The sequence below is a fragment of the Dermochelys coriacea genome, chromosome 2, assembly GCF_009764565.3.
Source record: "Dermochelys coriacea isolate rDerCor1 chromosome 2, rDerCor1.pri.v4, whole genome shotgun sequence".
Taxonomy (NCBI): Eukaryota; Metazoa; Chordata; order Testudines; family Dermochelyidae; genus Dermochelys; species Dermochelys coriacea.
The window spans coordinates 158,689,936-158,712,702 of NC_050069.1; the positions used below are offsets into that span (position 1 = coordinate 158,689,936).

General features: G+C 41.5%; 1 protein-coding gene across 2 annotated transcripts in view; it reads left to right on the forward strand.

Moving 5' to 3' along the window:
* The first annotated feature begins 382 nt into the window (after positions 1-382).
* FH (fumarate hydratase) overlaps positions 383-22,767 on the forward strand; it is a 43,443-nt gene continuing 21,058 nt past the window's right edge. Inside the window, exons 1-5 of one of the 2 annotated variants that reach the window (XM_038391563.2) lie at positions 383-793; positions 10,461-10,595; positions 17,108-17,218; positions 18,430-18,606; positions 21,489-21,671. In XM_038391563.2, coding sequence (XP_038247491.1) covers positions 641-793; positions 10,461-10,595; positions 17,108-17,218; positions 18,430-18,606; positions 21,489-21,671 — 759 coding nt within the window. In that variant the 5' untranslated portion in view covers positions 383-640. Of the gene's footprint in view, positions 794-6,168; positions 6,188-10,460; positions 10,596-17,107; positions 17,219-18,429; positions 18,607-21,488; positions 21,672-22,767 lie in introns of those variants that run through there. The other variant, XM_043508578.1, reaches the window with a different exon arrangement.

The window sequence follows — 22,767 nt, forward strand, 5'->3', positions numbered from 1 at the left end:
CAGCGGCCCCAGGCCGCCCCTTCTCCCCGCTCGCTCGATGAACGGAAGCGGAGGCTGCGGCGGCAGCTGCGACCGGCCCGAGGCCCCAAGCGGAACCCTGGGGACCGAAGTAAGGGCCGCGGGCGCCGCCTCAACAGGCCCCGGCGCTGCTCGGGGGCGGCCTGCGCGGAGGCGCCGTTATTTTATGAGGCGCAAGATCCCGTTCCCCGGGCCCTCTTCACCCAGGGGTATCGTCACCCGCTCGCTCCCTGACGCCCAGCCCGGGCCCGCGCACAGCGCCCTCGCGCCGCTCCCACCCGCCCGTCGCTTGCGCGGCGGCTCTTTCCCTGCGCAGGGCGCACCCATCGCTCCATGACAGGCAGCAGCTGAGTTGCTAATGCGCATGCTCAGCTTTCTTCAGACATGCGTAGCAGCCTCCAAGGGCTGCCGCGGAGAAGGGGGGAATAAGAACCGGCCCCACCCCTTGTCGCAGCTTGGCAATTGGCTTCCGCGTGGTTGAGCCCGCCTCCTGGTGCCCGCTCCCAGCTGTTGATTGGTCTACGTAGAGGCGGGGCCTTCCTTTCCCTTGGCACTCGCTGTCAGAAAGTAGCTGTGCCCCGCCCCCCGCCCCCGTTTCACGGCTTCCGTTCTCCCGCTCGCCATGTACCGCTCACTCCGGCCCCTTCTGCGCCTAGGCAGCACGCGGGGGCTCCTCGCGCTCCAGCTGCTGCTGCCGCCGCCGCCGCCGCGCGCCGCTCTCCTGTGCCAGCCTCAGCAGCGGATGCTGCTGCCGCCGCCGCGCGCCGCCGGGATGGTGAGGACGTGTCCGAGTCTCGCGCCGGGCACGGGGGGGGGAGGGGCGGTGACCTCTAATTGCTACCGCCAACCGCCCCTCGCCTCCCCCTCCCCCTCCCTCGCCCGCGGGCTGTGCGGGTGTCGAGACGAGGGGACACGCTCCGGCCTGGCGAGCGGGTGTCCCGGGGCAGTGGGGCCGCGGTCGAGCAGCCCCCCCCCCCATTTCCTCTACCCAGCATCGGGCTACCACGCGGGGCGGGTCTGGGGGACCCGAATTTGACTCGGCGCCTGTTAACCCCGCACCCCCGCTGAGCTCGAGTCCCGCCGGGTCCGACGCCCCGGGCTTGGGAGAGCTCGGCTGCCGCTGGCGGAGCCTCGCCCTGAAGCGCCTGGACCCCGCGGTGGTGGGCGGCCCGAACCTCGCCCGCGTCCCATCACTGCCGAGCGGGACGCGGGACCCGAAATAGCTCGGCTGGGTGGGCCTGGTGCGCGCATAGGTCGCGCACCGCTGTCGCTGGCTCCAGCCCTTTCGTCGGGCCCCGGGACATCGCTGGGAGAAGCCTGTCGCTGTGAAGATAGGCATGGATGGAAAATGCGCTAATGTGTTTAATAGCTCTTCCTGGGGGTGGGGCACCCTCGGCCCCTGAAAACCCTTTGAACTGCAATGCTCACCCCACGCTGATCGTCTATGCACAGTCAGTTGCAGTAAAGGAGGGTTATGCTGCAATCTAAAAACACACAAACTGTGCACATACGGGTTTCTAAATCTGACCATTAGAATTCCCTCCTGCCCCTCAGGTTTCAGTCTCCTGTAATGTCACTTTCCGGATCTTCATAAAATTGTCAAAAGCTTCCAGGAAAAAGGGGGAAGTTAGGATAGGACATTTTTCCTAAAACAGGCTTTTTAAAATGTTGATTCTGTGTTTTTACAATCTAATGGAGTACAAAGGAGCAAATTTCCAAATTAACAAACCAAATGACAATATTCTGGAATGTGGGGGGCCTGGAATTTAATCTTTAACTTAAAACAAACAGATATGTAACCAATAAACCACTGGCCTATTATCACTCTGATAATTTTGTTTGTGTATCCCTCCATATTTTCCTAGCATGTTTTTTTGACTTACTAAGATCTAATAAGTAACATGCATCCTCTGACCTGTGCCAGACAAACATATGACTTGTACTGTGAGACAGGCTTTTAATGTCATTCATAATATAGTTGACTGACAGTATGTAAACTTATTAAACAGTGAGTGGGAGACACCAGTTGTCCAAAGCTCCATTCTGATTGGACCTTATTGTTGTCACATCTGTGCTCCTATTCACAACAGGGTATGCCTGGGACCTCATCCCTCAAATTAAAACTTAAGTTTATCCCTATTCCTGTGTTCTTTTTTGGGTAAGAGCAAAAAAGGACTAGTGTAGTTAAAATAAACTATTTGTCATAACCTCTGGTTTGAAGTAACTAAAAAAAAAAAAACAAACCCAAAATGCATACAGGTTTTAGCTGCAAAACCAGTTAATTCTGTAATCAATATTCACTTCTGCCTTTCCCAAAGCTACTTTTTCTCCTTTGCTTTTTGCTGCCTAGCTGCCTGAGGAATGAAAGTACCATGAAAACCCATATAGCTCGCTGACCCTTTTTGGTAGAGGGTAAAACTATGTTAATAAGAATACAGTAAAATCTAAGGGTTTGGATGTCTTTTAATTTTCTGATAACTAAGCAGGAAGTTACAAAAAGTAAAAGTGGAAGAGGAGCTCAAACAGCCTTCTGAGTTTGAATGGAAAGCTTTGTTGTTTTTGCTGATACAGACTAACACTGGAAACCTCTGAAACCTTTATTTTGGTTTGTTTTTTACCCAAACATTTCTTTGTAGCAAAGGTCTTCTGAAAGAGCATGCTTTTTCAATCATAACTGAAGGGTTTTCACAAGGAGCACTTTGTTTAGTCAGCTGAAGACAATAATAATCATCTGGTTCTTGATTCCTTCCTTACACTGCAAAATCATAAAGATATGAAGTAAAACTTAAGGAGCAGAAAATGTCTTTAAACTCTCAAACAAATTGTATCAAAGATGGATAACTTCTCATAAATCACCTTTGCTAACTTAATTGACAAAAGAAAGTATGGAAAAAGCTTCAGGGGCGTAAGTGGAACTAATGACATTTAAATATTCTTAATTCTCCAAACTGTCACCTGTGATTTAGGACAGAAGAGAAAAGGTGTATATAATGGTTTCCTATTTTTTTCATTATTGGGAGCTGCTACTTATGCTGGAAGGATACATTGCAAACAAACTGCACTTTGTAAAGTTTTTTTTTGGGGGGAGGATGGGAGGGGAGGAATGAAAAATCAATGAGCAGATACAAACCACTTTGAGATGTGCACTTTTCCTAGTGTCTGAAGACATGTAGCCAAATACACCAATGTACCTACACCCTGCCATGATTTTCTGCTGTTTTGCTACCATAGAGCTAAACTGCACTTCATTTAAAGTGATATATTTTAAACTGAGGCAGGAAATGCAGCATTCCTTCTCTCCTCAGTTGAATGCTACAAAATATACCTTTCTGGTTTCCGGACTTTCAAAAGTTGCAAACTGATAGTTGTAATGTAAGCAACAAATAAAACTAAAACTTTGAAACCTTTTCTGTGTCAGAAGAGCAGTTGTTTTTTTATTGTGCTTTGCTGCACAAATGCAGCATAAATGAAATGAGGTTGAAAGAAATCTTTCTAAAAACTGCTGTTTGTTAAAACGAGAGTAGAATTTTTCACAGTACGCATTATTGCGATTGTCCTACCCTTTTGAGTTCTCCATTGCATTATGGTGCAATAAGTTTTAACATCAAAATAGTTAATCACTAGCTAAAAACTAAAAGTACAGTTATGTTTGCTTAGATTACTTAAGCTCTGAACTGTGTTTTTGGCCAGAGGACATGTGAGTAGGACTTTGACAAGCTGGGCTTTATGTTATAGGGTAGAGAATGTCAATTCTGAGCTGTGCCTTGTAGGAGGCATAACGCAGCAGGTTTAAACCTCCGTGACACAGAAAAGCTGGAGTAGGACTGATTTTTAATCCTGAGCAAAGCTTGGTCTACGCTACAGAGTTACATACAAGCATCTTATGTCGACCTAAATCTGTAAATGTCTGCACTACAACATTGCTCCCACCGATGTAAGTCACCCACTACACTGACCTAATTCCACCTCTGCAAGAGGTGTAGCTCTTAGATCCAGTGTGGATTTGATTTAATCATGGATTGATACATAAAAGTGCATTCTTTTTGGTTGTTAAAATCTTAATACATATTCTTCACAACTCGGAGATAGATATGTTTCATTTTTAGAAGGTACACGCTATACATTTTAAAGTGATTTATTTTGAAAACTTTTCAGGTTAGTTTTACAGCTATATCAGAAAATGAATGATTGGTTATTTCATTTACCAAAGGTAATTGAAGCAGATATTTATGAAGTAATTGGGAGGTGAACTATCTCCAATTCAACAGGTTTATCATTAATATTTGGAGGATTTTCTTGCCATGCTCTATTAGGAGGAGACCATCACCAGACAAGATATTTAAATTGTTTTATCTAACTAAAACAAAGTTATGTATTCTGGATTTTTTTCTTCAACAGCAAACATATAATATTTTAACAAAACAAGCATATGAATTTTTGAATTTAGTTAAACATTCAAGTTTTTTAAAATCAGGTTTGTTTTTGTTTAAACTATTTTAGTTAAACAATTTTAATGAAATATTTTTTTTAAAAAAATCGACTGTCAGCCAGGTCAACATGAGAAACTTAAAATATTAGCTTCTGCAGCTAACTCAGTCGTCTTCACCTTCGTTTTCCTGTTTGTTCATAATCTGGAAAAGAAAAACAAGCTTTCCTGCTTTTTCAGGTCCTAAACAATTTCTCCATTTGGAATGAATTAGTCCAAAGGAAGAAAATATTCTTTCTACCACAGCAGAAGAAGCTACTGCTGTTAAAAGTGAGATTATCACTTCAGTCTCTGAATCCAAGTGCTTAAGTGACTTCCACCAGTTCACTGTGTGGACTTTCTTTAAAACATCAGAAAACATACGTTTCTTGAATGGTTCACCCTTAGCTCTGAAGTTTATTATAGTTGGCATGATGGAGGGATGATTGCTGGATGTCCATGTCATAGTCAACTCCTCTTCTTCAGTAGTTAAGGTTTGACCCTGGTACCGAGTAGTGAGAATATTTGCAAGAAAATGAGCTGAAGATGGTACTCGCCCCATTCGTTTTTTTAATGCTTGTAATTTAACTCTGTCATTGCATGTTTCTCTTTTTAAGATCTCACTCAAATTTCAACAGCATCAGCAATAAAACAGCAATTTCCCTGCATTTTGTTCAAGGCTACAGAAATAGGTTTCAGGGTACTCGGCATGTGTTCAACATTTTTCTTAAGCCCAGGGTTGAGAACTTTGGCTGTGACAGTGCCATCTATTTTTTTCTCGATTTTGTTCACAAAATGTCATCAGATTAGGTCAGTTTTTGCTATAGTGCTCAGAACAGTCCATTACCGAGTTCCATCGCATGTCTTGTGGGAGAGTTAGCTTGGTTCCTCCCACTTTTTTCAGAGCGGCTGCTACAAAGTGGTTGTTACGGAAGTATTTTGCAATTTCAGCAACAACATTAGCCTTTCTTTCTGGAACGCTGAAGTCTTTGGTTAGGAGGTGCATCAAATGAGCAGTGCAACCATATATTATTAGATTGGGACTCTCTTCTAAATAATTTCTTCTCATCTTGGATACATTTGCAGCATTGTCTGTGACCAAGCTGCATACTAAACATTTTAATTTTTTTTTCAGTTTGTTATAGCTTTTACTGCTACTTTTTGCAAGTATTCTGCTGTATTCCTGATGTATCAATTCTTTCTGTAAGGAAGACATTCCCTTCTTCTGTTGTCACACAAGCACATACAAGAGGATCATTGTGGACATTGCTCCACCCATCAAGACTCAGGTTAACAATTTCACCCTCTAGACTTTTTGCACACTGCTCACTTTCTCTTTCATACACTTTATCCAGCAATTAGCAGATTCACAGGCACTATTGGGTGGACTGTATCCTGGTCTTAATGACTGAACCATGTTAGTGAAGTGTGGGTTCTCGATCATATGGAAAGGAGAGTTTGTTGCATAAACAAAGTGGGCAATTCTTTCATCAGTTACCTCTTTTTGTAATCTCCTGGTTCTTATCACAGACTTATCTATGGTTGTTTCTAGATGATGGAGATTTTTTTTTTTTTTTTGCCACAGGTGATATACTGTGGCTATTTGACATACATGATGTGACTGAAACACTGTCGTTGGCAGAAAACTCTGAAACTATAGAAAATGATGGTGATCTTGAAGGTGGATAGTCTTTTTAGAATCCTGTATGTTGAGGATGGATTCTCTTAAACAAAATAAGTCAATGCAGTTATTTAATTACCATACTGCTCATTTAGTATTACTCATTGCATTCACTGACACTCAGTACTTCTTTAAAGGTGAAATTGTAAAAGGAAGATCTGCCTATTTCACTTATTTATTTTTATCACAACTGCATCTAAAATGATAGTACCATAGAGTAACAACTATATTTTTTGCTCAAACATGAGAATTCAAGAATAGTCCAGAAGGAAGACAGGCTGTGCTTAAGAAAGAAGTCTGAAATAAAAAGTTTACAAACCTGAAGATCCTGCATGTTCAGACGTGTTCCTTTCATCATCTTCAATGCAGCTTCCTCCTGAGAAGGAACACTTCTCATGATGTCGTTTCATTCGGGCAACCAGGCTTTGCTTTTCTTTGTTGCACTGTTTGTATTTTGCACTCATGCCTGTTTTACCCACTGGAAGAGGAACTTCATTAAAATATTCCCAACTGGGTCTCTTTTACAGCCTGCTGCAATTATAGATTTTTTTTCCCTTCTAGTGAGAAAATGATATGGTAGATCTCAAATCAATGAAGGCTACACTCAGAAAGACCTCAAGACTTCTGGAATATGCTGCTGAAGCAGTTTCACTTTTGTTTCTATTGCCTGTCCTTCCCTTCTCACATTTATCTCCAGACTTCTTCTCCTTGTCCAGATCTATTCCGCCCCCAACAATCTTCTGTTCATTGAACTTTTTGAAACTTTGCACTTTTAGAGAGGTCAGGGATTGACTTTGTGTACACAAATTAGATAGAAAGATTAACCTAAATAATCTATACAGAAGCCCTTGGAACCCCATAAAATTGGGTCCCAATCCATGTACTATTGGAACTCATTTACAAAACTTTTCTTAAACATGACATGAATATATTGCCTCATACTATAGAATTAGAATTTATATTTCCTATTCCATGATGAGATATCTTTGAGCTACTGTATAATGTATCTTAATTTAAACTATTTTAGATTGCTTTTTTCCTCAAAAAGCATTTTATCAAAAAAATCTGATTTAAATGAAAATCTTTTTTTTTTTTAAATCAATTATTTTTATCCACCCTACTTAGATGGATGTAATTAGGGTGACGCAGATGTCTGTGTAGACACTGTTTCTTACATCTCCTGTGGGCTGGGATCCCTTTGTGGGGTGGGAAGGGGCTACAGCTGTCAGTGCCTCACAATGTACCACACAGTTAAGGTGGCGTAGTATGAACATGAACCACTGCAGTAATTACTGTGGTGCCTGTACATTGACCTATCTTAAATCGACTTAATTTTGTAGATCAGACAAGGCCTAAATCAGCAAGCAGAAAATCTTGATTTAAATAATGGATTTTAATCTCTGTTTTATGTTTGCACTTTTTAGTTATTTTTCTTAAAGGAATTAAGACACATTTAAATAAGTAATTATATAGCTTCCCACGTGTATTTAGATTAATTTTTATAGTTGTATTAACTTAGAAAATGGTGAATGATTCATTTCTTATTTACTAGATTATTTTTCTTGTGATTTGTGTAAAGCTACATTTGGATGGAAATTGGAAATCAATTAAGATTACACAAACAGTATTAAAAAAAAATGCGTTGGTAGTTAACTAAAACTACCTTAAATATGCTGGACGTTTAAACACTTTTTCTTATCAAAACATGTCTTGCATTTAAAATTAACTGATTTATTAAACATATGAAGTATTAACTGTAGTCAATTGATTATTTTTTTTCCTGTGCATCGTGTCTTTCAGGATTTTAGTAGTAGTAGTAGATCACATTCTTTCACATAATTTTTATTCATAGATTGGAGAGGAAAGCAGTTTTTCTGCTTTTTCAACTCCCCATCAGTTTCTCAATTTTGAATGAACTAGTAATTGAACTAAACTCACTGAATAAACTGAAATGAAGAAAGTGTTCTGTCTTAGCCGCCTCCTGCAGGTAATTTGCTGTCAAAAGCTGGTTTAGCATTTCAGCAAACTGTGGTTTTACATGCTTAGCCAGTGACTTACACCAGTTTGTTGGTTTGATTTTCTTTAATATTTGGCAGCAAATGTACTGCTTGAGTATTTTTGTTTAGTTGATTTTAATATAGTAAGTTTAAATCTTAATATATGTTGGTCATAATTCAAATTTAGTTTCAAATGGGTTTATTTTTAATGTATTTAATTTATTTAAACAAATAAATTTATTTAAATACATTAAAAACTGTCAGACATAGTTGGGAGTGGGATCAGGACATTAGTTTATCCTTCTGCATGCTACTATTTAGAACTTAAACACTGAATGAATGAAATATATATAAATGTTTTATACACCATGTGTATGTAGCCCGTGAAATTCATTGTGACACAGGTTGCCGTAACATAGTGGACTTCTTAAAAACATTTGCATTGCTTTAGGTGATACCATTTGTAGTTATACAAACATTAGGTTAATTCAGATTAACTCAGGAAGAAATTCTGTACCCCACCTCTTTGCATAAATGAGTGTGCAAAGTGGGGCTTTTTGCCTGTCTGAAGCATCTGCTGGATATATAGGGTACTGACTTGATGGACCAATAGTCTGATTGGTTAGGATGATACTTACATTTTGCAACACATGATAAAATTAGTCTTTGAATTGTTAAAGGCTGTTTGTCAAAATTGATAGTTAAACACTGGATGACACTTAAGTCAAAGAACTTGCTCCTTCAGTTATGATTTCGTAAAAAACACTTTTATTTGTGAAATGTGTATCTGATATCAGTGATGGTTCATAGGTCAGTGGCCTGTTGGCTGTGGTCGGTCTTAGTTGTTAATTTTAACTTTCCCCATTGACGACACTGGAACTTTGCAAGTTTTGAGAAATAGGTTCTGCCCCAGTGGAGCTTGCAGTTCTTTATTTATCTAAAAGGTCATTTAGTTTAAATTAATTTACATCTTTGAGTATATCTGTTTCTGGTGACTAGCTGTTGGTGTAGTGGTGGTTTCAGTATTAGATCTACATTCGTTTCCATCAGTTTGTCTCGTGGGGACAAAGTTTCAAATTTGGCTACTTCAGTTAGGTGCCCAAATAGCACACCTGGGTATTTATGGAACTAAATACCAGTTAGAGATACTTCAGAGCTGAATTGAATATTCGTGCCTGGCATGTGTATCAATACAGAGGATAAGTTTGGTCACTGTCCAAGTGAAGCATTGGCTGTAGTAAGACTAAATATAGAAAATATTCAGCAGATGATAGATCAAGCATGTATGTGAATGATTTAGGCAACTAGAGTAAGATAAAGAAAACAAAGGAACTAGATTATACTTAAAGTAAGAAGCATGAGTCCTCTTTTACATTTTCCTCAATAAAGGATTCCTTTTTCTCCTCAACGGCCAAAGAAGAAGGCAAGCATTATTGATTGAAGAGGATGGATGGTGCTTCCTTCAGAGAACATTACTGCTGTTCCTCGCTGAGCCAAAGGAGGCAAATTGTGCCCTGCTTTACCTGGTGGAATTCCATATGGTTTTGGTCATTTTTTTTTTTTTAAAGAAACAACCCCTCTTGAATATACAAATAGGTCAACTAAAATGTATTTGCTCCTGGCTATATAAAATATTGTAACAGAAGCATATTATATGCGTTGAATGTTGTATGAAAACTTTGTTATGGACATTTTCCTCTTACTGTACAACTATTATTGTTAACAATAATAACATGCCTGTCTTAGGGCTTCAGAAAAATGGACCCTCTTGTCCCAGAGCAATCCTACTTTTTAGACTGAGTTTTCTCTAAATACATGTCACATACACAGAGATCTGGATTTTGTACTTTCTGCTTTTTTTAATTGAAGCCAGCAAGATAGGTGATTATGCTTTGTGAGGTGAATTGGTAATTTGTTGATAAGAAGTAGATGTGTTCTTGGCTGAAAGAAACTGGATGCTTCATAAGGATGAATTATTCCATACAACAGGCAGGAGAGGACTTGTCTCTCTCAAACCACTTACTACTGGTTGACAATGATCCAGTGTTGAATTATGTATTAACCATATTAACACTTGTGACTCTTCTCTAGTGCAGTAAAGAGTGCTTCAAAACAAGAAAAATGTTAATAAAATGGAAACCACTGGGAGGCAATGTTAAAAAATATTTCATGGCCATCTGTGTGTGTCTGTAGCATTTCCCTCCCCCCCCCATTTATGGGGTTATCTTATTTCGTTTTACTAGGTATTTATTTTTTTTCTAAATAAATTTGCTTACCTATATTTTTTTTCCCTCCTCAGGCCAGTCAAGACTCTTTTAGAATAGAATATGATACCTTTGGTGAACTAAAGGTCCCAAATGACAAGTATTACGGTGCCCAGACTGTGAGATCTACAATGAACTTTAAGATAGGTGGTGTTAGCGATAGGATGCCAGTAAGTAACTAGAATCTACTTGGATTTTTATTTTTTACAGTATAAACTCATTTAAACATAAGAATAAGTCTGTTTTCCTTATAGTCTTGTTAGGAATACAAGGTTAACAGTACCTTTCAGTTATGATTGGAAGGCTCAATCCTCATGTAAAGGTCTTGTTTGTCTTTGAGTGATTGTGCATGTCTGTTCCACTGTAGGTGTGTGCACTCCTCATGCATAGATGTTGGAGATGTTTTCCCCTCAACGGTACCTGTCAAGATGGCTCAGGTGCCCCCATTGCTGCACACCACTGTATGCTGGTATAAGAAGGCAGAGCCACGGCTGAGCCAGTCACTTCCTTCTTACTGCCAGTAAGGATTGTCAGAGAAATCTCAGACTTGTTAACTCAAGTGCTTTCCTCACTTATAAATAGTTGCAGTTAATTATTGTTAGTTGTTCGATAGTTTCTCAAGTATGTTAGTGTTAGGTTTCTGTTTTTGTGTTCTTTGGGACTTTCGTTTCTTTCAGTACTAGGCTCCATGCTGAAATGATGCCTCACTTCCCAGGCTTTATCTTGCAGCACGTATGCAAAGCCCATGCCAATCAGTAAACCTCATCCTGAGGCATCTGAAGTGCTTCGGTGAGGCCCACGTTAGTGACAAGTGTCATTTTCAAGGGCTTCAAACCCCATTTGAAAGGCTGGAGCAGCAAGGTTTAAGTGCTTGCTTATGGAAGCAGTTCTTGGCCTCCTAGCCGAGTCACCTCGTGGAAAGAGCATCCCAAGTATTTTAGCGTCGGTATGGAGTGCTCCAGCAGATGTATTTTGTCTCATTGATCCTGATTCCCAGTACTGAAGAAGAAACCCAGACGTTCCTTGGGCTCAGGATCTCGTTCATCAACCTTGGTACCAAAGCTACAGGCAGGTGTGTGGCAGAGAGAGCCACACCAGAAGCCTCGCCTCGTAAGAGGGGTTTGCTGCCTCCAGAGCCTGTGGCACGTCCATCAAGGCTGTCCTCTGAGAGACATTTAAGGAGCCAACAGTCACTGCCATTCCCATCTACTCCAGAAGGCATATGCTTCCGCGAGAGACTTGCTTAGCCTCTCGGTACCAGTTTCATCAGCACTGGAAACCATCCAACCAGTTCCTGCTCCTTCAGCTCACCCCTTACCGCACCGAGAACTCCCGGTACCACTATCTAGATTTCCTCTCAAATCAGTTTTATCTAGAGGGAGTACTGCCACCCCCAGGTTCAGGATACCCCACTCCAGTACTGTCTGCATCAGCACCTCCATTATCGGAAGCCTCTGTCTCCTTGTTCATTGACTTGGAAGCATGGGCACTTACCCTCCTTCAAGGTCATCAGGTCCATGGACAATGCAGCAAGCCCAATGTTGGTCTTTTCCTAAGGGTCAGTGGCCCTGACAAGAATGGGTTCCGGGTCCATACCAGAGGCCACTCTGGGCTTCCTGGAGTGTCCCTCCTTTACCCAGGACCTCATCTCACCATCTTGACGATCACGAGGAGGTCACTGTACACAACGGCACTGGGAACGTAATTCACAGATACCGGACACTGAGTTGGGCACCAGGCGCCGTGAGCGTTGATGTCTGGTACTTCACAGCCAACCAGATCCTTCTGAATAGCTTTTCCACTATAGATTATGGAGTTGCCACCAGTTGCTGGTTGCATCCTTGTCTTTGCACCAGACAAAGCTATTGATTCAGTGAGAGATTCATCTCCTCTGGAAGACCACAGGGCCCACCAAGACTTCCTGAAAAGAGTGGCCTCAGTGCTTGGCATCCAGGCAGAAGAGGTACGTGAAAGTTCTCACAAGTTGGTAGACATCCTAGTGTCTGGCACCCCAGTTAAGGTTTCTCTGTCAATCAATGAGGCAATAATGAAGCCGGTCAAGACTCTTTGGCAGACACCTTCTTCCTTGGCTCCCACAGCAAAATGAGCTGAGAGAGAAGATACTTCCTCCTCTCTAAAGGGTATGAATGTTTTTACACTTACCCTTCTTTGGATTTTCTTGTAATGGCAGCCACCAATGGGTGGGAAACACAGGGACAACAAGCCTCCATGCCTAAGAGTAAGGACTCAAAAAGGCCTGACTTGTTTTGCCACAAATTTCATTCCTCAGGGGGCCTGCAGCTAAGGATTGCATGCCAACATGCACTCCTGAGTTGATACAACTACATTGCTAAATTCAAGGACAAATTACGAGAGGATTCCAAGCAAGAGTTCTCAGTAATGTTGGAGGAGGGTAAACTGGTCACCTGCACTGCCTTCCAGGACAGTCTGAATAGTGCAGGTTTGGTGGCTCGAACCATGGCATCATTGCTGTGAGGAGGTGTTCATAGTTGCAATCTTCCGGACTACTAGCTGAAGTCCAACAGACCATATAGGACGTTCCTTTTGAAGATCCTACTCTGTTCTCCGAGAAAAAATGATGACAGGTTTCACAGCCTTAAAGATTGCAGGGCAATACTCAAATCCATTGGAATCTACAGTCCAACAATGAAAAGAAAGTATTTTTATCAAGAACCCTTTCAACCCCATAGCTTTGCTCCTTGTTCCCAAATCCACCTAAGAAAAAGGTAAGGAGTTGTATATAGAAGGCACCCTCCACCACTCTCCTGTTTAGTGTCAATAAGTTCATCCCATCCAGTTGCCTCTTTCAAGCAGGAATTTTTATGGGGTTGCATACCAGCATCATCACTTCCATCTACTCCCCATTTTTTATTTACCAGTTGCTTGTCCCACTTCCTAAATGCCTGACCCTACATAACATCAGTCCAGTGGGTCTGCATATTAACCCCCCACAGTGAAACAGGGGTATGCCATACAATTTCCTTTAGCCTTTCTTCTCCACACCTTCTCCCCATCCCTCTTCAGGGTCCGCTCTCACAAGATTACCCTTCAGTGGAAGGTCCAATCTCTTCTTCAGACAGGGCCTATACTTACCATTTGGTAAGTAATTACCATTGGGCTTCAGGGGAGAAGGCTTCTATTCCCATTATTTCCGGATTCCCAAGTCAAAAGGAGGTCTCAAGCCCTTATTAGATCTAAGAGAATTGAATAAATTCCCGAAGAAAATAAAATTCCTAGTGGTTAACCTAGCATCAATTATCCCTTCCCTGGAACAAGGAGACTGGCATGCCATCCTCGACTTGAGGGACGCTTGCTTCCATATCACAATATGAAAGTTTCCCAGGTTCCTGGCAAATGGTCGACACTATCAGTTCACTGTACTTCCGTTTGACCTGGCAGCAGTTCCACGATTATTCACATAGTGCACGGCGGTGGTCGCGTCTCACCTTCAAAAATTAGGTGTCCATGTATTTCCACATCTGGAAGATTCGTTTAGCAGAATCTCAGATCCTATCCAGCATATCCACTGCTCTATCCAGTCAATGCTCTGGGTTTCCTAGTGAATCAAGAAAAATCAATATTGAGGCCTGTACAGACAATAGAATTCGTTAGAGCAGTCCTCCATGAAGTCTAGGGCTTTTTTGCCACAAACTCAGATTCAAAACCATTTGAGATCTACTACTTTAAATGAAAGCTTTCCCACTCACAACAGTGAGAAAATGTCTCAGGCTGTTAGGTCACGTGGCAGCACATACCTATATAGTGCAATATGCCACTGTGACTCGGGATGCTGCAAACATGGCTTGCATCAAATTGTCACCACTTGGATCAGGTGGTTCGAGTGCCAAAGCTAGCACTGTTGTCTCTGGATGAGACAGTTTGCATGGTAGTTTCCTTTCTTCCCGCACTACCAAAGCCATAGCTATGGATGCATCATCTCTAGCTTAGGGGGCTCACACTGGGTCCCCGAAGACTCAGGGTCTTTGGTCATCTCAAGACCTAGAGGCTCACATAAATGTCAAGGAGTTAAGAGAAATATGTTTAGCCTGATCATCTTCCTTCCCCATGTAGCCCAAGCCCGGGGGGGGGGGGGGGGGAATTATTGATTTGACACATCTTGTCGACCATGTTTTACATAAATAGGCAAGGAGGGGCATGGTCAAACCAACTCTTCTAGGAGGCATTTTGCCTTTGGGACTTCTATGTAACCATTCAATTCACCTCAAAGCTGCTTACCTCCTCAGGAAACAAAACACACAGGAAGATCAGCTGAGCAGGTCCTTCACTAATCAACACAAGTGGTCGTTATACCCACATGTAGCCAGATCCAGCTTCCATTCTGGGGATTCCCCAGGTGAACTGTAAAGGAGTCCCCTGAGGTTTGTGTCCCAGACAATGAGAGAATCAAATCACACCCAGTTACTTGCACTGGGTGGTTCCAGCACAGGCCCTATTTTCTTCTTGCAGGGGGCCCCTACCCCTGCAGGCCTTCTTAAGTCTCTCCCTGGGAGTTCGCTGCACTCCGTATAGGGTTGGGGTGAAGATCTCCTGGAGGGGAGTTTCCCCTGTGGTTTGAGGAGTTACGCCAGTAGTCTCCTGCTTGCCGATCCTGCTCCTTCCCCATCAGATAACTGCAGTTTTCTCCCCTTTAAATGCCTCTAACCTATCATATGTGATTGACAAAGCCAGAAGGACAGGGCATATTAGCCAAGCTACCTATTTGTCCCTTTTTTTTTTTCCAAAACCCGATCACCATAAGCATGAAGAAAGGCTTCGTGTGTTGGATGTGAGAAGAGAATTAGTTGTTTACCTAGAGCATAGTAAATCATTCTGTACTTCTACCCAGCTTTTTGTCACAAATTAAGGGCAATCCTGTTTCCTCTGGAGAATCTCCTCCTAGATCTCTTCCTGCATCCATTTATGCAACCAGCTGACTAACATGACCCCGCTATCTAGAGTACTTACGCATTCTGATGGAGCACAAGCAGCTTTTGCAGCTTTTCTGGCTCAAGTACCAATTGTCGACATTTGTAAAGGGGCGACTTGTTCTTCAATTCACATCTTCACTTCCATTACACCATTACCTGTCAGTCTAGAGACTATGCCAGTTTCAGATGGGTGTTTTTACAATCACTGTTCAGGTAGACTCTTAACACCCCTCCGTAGCTGTTTATGGAGCATCACAGTGGAATTGACATGTGCAATCAAAAGAAGAAGAAGAAGAAGAAAAGATTACCTACCTTCCTGTAACTTGTTCTTCAAGATGTGTTGCACGTGTCCATTCCACAACCCTCTCTCCTTCCCCTCTCTATTGGAGCATGTCCAGTATGAAGGAACTGAAGGGGGTTGGAGGTGGCTCTATGTCCTTATCCCAGCTTCCAGTGGTGTGCAGCAACAGAGGGTGTTTGAGCCATTCCGACAGGTACCACTGGGGGAAAAATATCGCCAACATCTGTGCATAAGGAATACACACACCTACAGTGGAATGGACATGTGCAACATATCTTGAAGAACAACAGTAATGGAAAGGTAGATAACTGTTTCTTTCATGGAGTGAACTGTTAAATCATTGAGCCTGCTCATAAAGAAATTACTGAAAAGCTATGTAAAATTTAAGTGATTTTTATTGTGGTACTTACCTCTAAGGATTTTTTTAATAGCAAGTTTGAATAGAAGACTGGTTTTAGTTTTGCTGCAAATTTGTTTTATGGATTCTAAGCTTTATATAAGGCAGCGGTTCTCAAACTGTGGGTTGGAATTCCAAAGTGGGTCACAATCCCCTTTGAATGGGGTCACCAGGGCTGGTTTAGACTTGCTGGGGTCCGGGGCTGAAGCCTGAGCCCCGTTGCTCAGTGCCGAAGCCAAAGCCTGAGGGCTTCAGCCCTGGGCAGCAGGGCTCAGGTTGCAGAACCCCTGACTAGGGGCTGAAGCTCTTGAGCTTCAGCTTTGGTCCCCCTGCCCAGAGTGGTGGGACTCACACTTTGCCCCTTCCCCCAGGGCAGTGGGGCTTGGGCGAGCTCAAGCTTTGGTTCCCACTCCTGAGGTCACGAAGTAATTTTTGTTGTCAGAAGTGGGTCGCGGTGCAATGAAGTTTGAGAACCTCTGATATAAGCTAAACCAGAATTATGCACAGTACCAGTTACCTTTATTAAATAGTTGGTCACTAAATAAAATGAAGTTCTTGTCTTCACTGGTTTTGAAGATTGCCTTCATACTATAAATCAATGTAGGTTGCCTCATTTTTTTTCTGTAACTGGACAAATTGAAACAATATAGTGATAGGGTACCACACTTTTTCAGGTATATACTTGCATATACTTTGAAGTGAAACCTGTGATAAGACCCATCTTCAAGAAGGCAACTGATTCTCTTTTTCTGATCTGTAGGTATGAGTGTCACTTAAAGACACACTATATACCAAAACAGACTTGAAGTACAAAGGGGAAAAAATGGCAAAGTATTTCTTTACAATTTTTTTTCTGCACTGCTTGGTCAGATGTCATTTCAGTGCATGTGTTAGCCATACAGCATATGTTGTTCTGTGGACTACCTGATTGCCTCCTTGCTAGATTTAACTTTAGGAGTTATACAAACCTTGTGACTTCCTGTATTTTCTATGCCTAAAACATTCACATCTTTAAACATACTTTTGAAATTTCAGGCTCAAGTTATAAGAGCTTTTGGCATCTTAAAACGAGCAGCTGCTGAAGTAAATCAGGATTATGGTCTTGATCCGAAGATTGCGAATGCCATTATAAAGGCAGCAGATGAGGTAGGAGGAAAGTGTATAGGCCTGATGTTGTGAACATCAAATTATTTCAGTGTAAAATAGCTTTCCATAGGAACAGATGATTCTGAAAAAGTGCATGGATTCCAAAGCCAGAAGGGACCACTGAGATAATCTAGCTTGACCTCCTCAATAACACAGGCCTCAGACATTCCCCAAAATAATTCCAATAATTCCCCAAAACTATTGAGTCTTGCTTTTCAAATTGCCAGTGATGGAGAATCCACTATGACCCTTGGTAAATTGTTCCAATGGTTATTTACCCTCACAATTAAAAATGTACGCCTTATTTCCAGTCTGAATTTGTCTAGCTTCAACTTCTAGCCATTGGATAATGTTTTACCTTTGTCTGGTAGTCTGAAGAGCCCATTATCAAATATTTGTTCTGCTTCTATGCACTTATAGACTGTAATCACCCTTAACCTTCTCTTTGTTAAGCTAAATAGATTAAGCTCCTTTAAAGCCTGTTTTCTAACCTTTTAATCATTCTTGTGGATCTACTTTGAACCTTCTCCAATTTATCAACATCGTTCGCTTCCTGAATTGATACGGTAAAGCATCAGTATTGGCAAACGGTTTTCTTCACAGGATTTGTGAAGCCACCTGTCTGACAGAAAGGAGAAGCTTTAGCTAGCAAGTGACAGATGATACCATGCTACTGATGTTGGGACTAATGTTCATTGTATGCCCAATTCTTTCCCTATGTAGAGCCATATCACTAGGCCTTGAGGCTTCAGTGGAAGCAAGCGGCACAGGATCACTTTTGTGTTGGATCTGGATGACTGCTTTTCTGGCCTGATGCCAGCATAGAGAACTAGAAACTGACTTCCAAATGCCTCCTATCCAAATTATATGCTCAATCTGGAATGTGCGAGCCCATGTAGAGGGACTGCACACCCATGGAACTTGATCTCTAGAAACAATTGCATATCAGTATTTTGGAGATGATGATCCTGAACATGCTCAGCACCACCTGTGTCCCCAGGGGTGTGTTCAGTTCAAATGGGCAGTCTGGCCCCCAAGAGTGAATCAATCCTGTGATAAATCTTCTCACTAATTTCTGAATTGGGTAGTAGCTGATGAGATTATCCTTCAGTGGGGGATGCCAAGTTTGCCTCTAATCTTAACAAGCATCTGGGGGAAGGAAGCTCTGGTTGTATTGTTACAGAAATTAACACATTCTTATTTTTCTGTAGGTATCTGAAGGTAAATTAAATGATCACTTTCCTTTGGTGGTGTGGCAAACTGGATCTGGAACACAGACCAACATGAATGTAAACGAAGTCATAAGCAATAGAGCCATTGAAATAATGGGAGGTAAACTCGGAAGCAAGGATCCAGTGCATCCTAATGATCATGTTAATAAAAGCCAGGTCATTATACACATTTTCAAATATTTTGGGGGGTTGTTTTGCCAAAAGTAACCCTTTCAAGTTGCGGTTCTTATCATAAAAATCCCAAAATTTTACTGAGGTTACTATTTATTGTTGTTTTTGTGTATTTAATACACAAATGGCTTGTTCAAGTCTGAAGTTTTAGACCCATTGTTTAAAGCTTTTATTGAATTAAGTAGTGAATTATCTGGATGTTAACTTACTGCTTGTTTGTACTTATAAAAACAGAATCCCTGCTCTGTACATTTTGTTTTTCCCTTGTATCCTCTTTATTCCCACCATATTCTACTCCTGGGGGAATTCACCACCACTGCACAATGTAGAATTTGCTCAGGATTAATGTTTGGTGCAGAATTGGTGCTGCAGGGCTGCTGCTAGGGGCCACTGGGCTCAGCTCACAATGCAGCAATGCGGGAGGCGCAGGTGGGCTGCAGTTCCCAGGTTTGCTGGTCCTGCTTGGTCACATGGTGTAGCTAGGTCCTCTCCCTGTGTGGCAGCTGCTAAAGCCCATGAGCTGTGCCCTTCTGAGAGAGCCAGGAGCAACAGCTGGGAGTTGCGGGAGGGGGAGCGGCACTGCTTTCTGGGAGGGGAGACGGAGGGGGAGGCCTGCTGTGGGGAGGGCATGACTCGAGCTGTTCCAGGGGCGGTTGAATCTTTATATTATGCCCCCCAACTAACAACAGATATAGGATGTCTCTGCCCAGTGGAACAGTAATTAAATTAAAGTAATTAAACTGTGTGGTGCAGAGCTTGTGGTTGGCCTCTGGAGCGAAGGAGGGTGCGGGTGTCTAGCCCTGTGGTTGGCCTCTGGAGGAGAGGAGGGTGCGGTGTTTGGGCCGCGGGGGTCCCACGCATCCCCTCCAACACTCCCAAATACCCCTCCCAGTACACACATCCCTCCGGCACCCTCCAACTGTACCTCTTCCTCCCCCCCAGCCCCGGCAGTGCCCTCTATTTGGGAACTTGAAATATGGTAATCCTATGGGGCAGGGCCAAAAAAAAAAAAAATTTGACTAAAACAACAGCAGGGCGGAATTTTCCCCCAGGATGTGCCCAGCTGGCATGTGTGACACATCCAGACTGAGGTGCCTGACAAAAGTATAACAGTGAAATGGAAACTGGGTTGTTGCAGAGGTTTCTTTAACTCTCTACTTCTGGGGGAATCTTTTTTGTTGTCCATATTGTTAGACATATTTGCTGATAGGTGTTTTGAAATTAATTACCAAAATAATTGAAACTGGGTGATTTATATTGTATTCTTTTGACAAAATATGCAAAATTCTGCAGAATTTTAAAAATTTTTGGCATAGAATTGCTCTAGGAGAAATATTCAAAGTTTCTGTGTCATACTTGATTTCAAGCAAGGATAAACTCTGTTGGGGCAAATGTTAGCTTGACTTGTCTACACTTAAGGACCAACAGCAGTGCAGTTACCTAGATTGCTAGCCACCAGTGGCTCAGACAGGGCTAATCCCAAGTATAGATGATCTGAAGTGATATTCTCTGTGGTAACCCCAGTAGAGAAGGACTGGAAGGGAATAGAGAATAAACTATTCATATCCTTTAGGTCTAGGGTTGAGCTGCTGTACATGTTGCATCTTTTCTGTTGATTATTGGTACAGGGCTTGAACTTCCAGGGTTGTTAGATTTTGTGAGCTTTCACATGCAGCTATGCTTGAATAATGATTAACTGCAATCAGGTTGCTAGCTATTTTGCAGTTGTAGATTAAATAAACTCAAGTCTATAGGTCAGTAATTTGATGTCACTCATGCTTTGTCCCAGCATATTAGGTTAAATTTCTTGGCCATGAAAAAGTTGGCCCTTTTTCAGTTGGTATGGTGGCTGTCACTAAAATAGCTCCTTTGAGAGTTAAATATAATAGTGTAATGGATTGACAAAAATATCAAAATGTTGCTTTCTTATGGATTTTTTGTTTATAATATTTCTTCTTCTTCTAAACTCGTACATTGGGGTTTGACAGCTGCTGCCGTAGAGGAGTCTAACGGTAGACTTATAGCAGTCAACTGTATGTAGATATTATGGAGGTCCATTACATGGTACTTTCTCTCCATTCTTATATTTTCGAGCAATGAAATAGTTTAACAATGTTGACATTTGACATACAGTAGTTGACATCTGAGTTAGAAGCAGTGAAAGGAATGGGTCAGTTCATACCTCAGCTATTTTAGGCCATCTGCACATGGGCGTTGCTGCTTTGGTTACACTTTGTTTCCCACTTTGAAGGTTTTCTTGACAATTGTTGCAGCTAGAGACTCCTTTTAAATGAAAGCTGATACTTGGGAGAAAAGTTGAGTGGTGTGTCTGTTGCCTCTTCCCCAATGAACTAGTTCTGCAAGTACACCCCATGCTTTGGGAAAGACTGTGTTGTCATAAGAATACAGATTTTTTTTAAAAGTTACTGATTTTTTTAATCAGTTCATTGCACTTGTTACATCTTTTCTTCTGTACTAGTTTAAACTACTACAGTAATTCTTTCCATTTCTCAATTAACTTATATTTGTGAACCTTATTTAATAGCCACTTAATTAATTTTGCACTTCTTTCTTTTTTTAAGAAGGAACTTCTTGGATGGTCTTGTGGCTAAGGTACAGGACTGAGATTTGGGAGATCTGGGTTCTTTCTTGGCTTTGTCACAGGCTGACTTTTTTGACCTTAGACACATCACTTAATTTCTCTGTGCCCCAGTTCCTCATGTGTAAATGAGGTTACTACTTTCTTACCTCACGAAGGTTTGGAGGTAAATCCACTGAAGTGTAAATCTATTATATGAGCCATCCAGGTATTATAATGAACATTAGAGAAAAGCTTGTAAATAATCAGACTTGAACTTCCTTCACAGAGCTCAAATGATACGTTCCCAACTGCAATGCATATTGCTGCTGCACAAGAAGTTAATGAAGTGTTGTTACCTGGACTACAGAAGCTACAAGATGCACTTGAAGCAAAATCCAAAGAGTTTTCCCAAATCATAAAAATAGGGCGCACTCATACACAGGATGCTGTTCCACTTTCTCTTGGGCAGGTATAAAACACTAAGTAATATATAATCTTGTACAAAAACGTTATCCACTTGTTTGAAGCATTGTTGTAAATTAATGGAGGTAATCGTTAGTTTTCATCGTGGTACATACAGATGAAAAATTTGCTCAGCAATTGAAGACAAAGTATTGAAGGTCAACAGAATCTTAGTTCAAAATATTTTATTATAGGTTCATATTTACTGAAAACTAATGCACAACATTTCTTGGGTGTTTTGCACGCAGAGCTTCAAGAATTTTCTTTGTTCGGTGTGTGTTCTTTTAAACAGTGGATTTAAAGAAAAAAATCACTTTGAGTAACTATATCAAGACTGCACAAGTAAATGTAAAATATATTTAAAATGATAAAAGTAGACTGTCATTTGAGTATTACATATGCTTCTCTTTCTTTTCAGCCAGATGACCAACATTATTGAAGGAGTTTGGTGGCTGGATAACTCATTAATGCAAATGTAACACTATCTGCAAATATTCAAACTGAAAAAAAATAGTACAAATCTTTTTCTAATGTTTATGGTAATAATAATAATAAAAAAAAAGGTTCAGAGAAGTGATTTTTTTTCAGTTGATGGTATCCCTTTATGGGAACAATGTCAAGCTAAAAATTGTGTTAGCAGTTATTTCTATTGCAGTAGCATCCAAAGGGTCCAGTCAGGTTTAGGCCTTATTCTGTAAATTCATAGAAAGACTGTTCCTACCCTGTATGCTTGCCCTGGCTGAAATTATTTAAACCATTTTCAGTTAAACTGATTCAACTTTGTGTGGCAACAAGTCCTAAGATTCCCTGATCTTGTAATCCATACCTATGTGGAATATGCTGACTTACTGCACTCTCTGAGTTGACTGCAGGATCAGGGCCCAAGATAAGCAATCTCCAAAAGGTGAAAGGAGAGGGAAAGAGACCATCTCTATACAGATATATGCTGGTTGGATCTCAAATTTAGGTGCAGAACTATTTCCAGTACAAGAGCAGTCTGTTAACCTTTTCTGTTTCATAGTAAAATTAGATAGAGACTATTGCTTAGAAGGTTTCAGATTAGGAGCCGTGTTAGTCTGTATTCGCAAAAAAGAAAAGGAGTA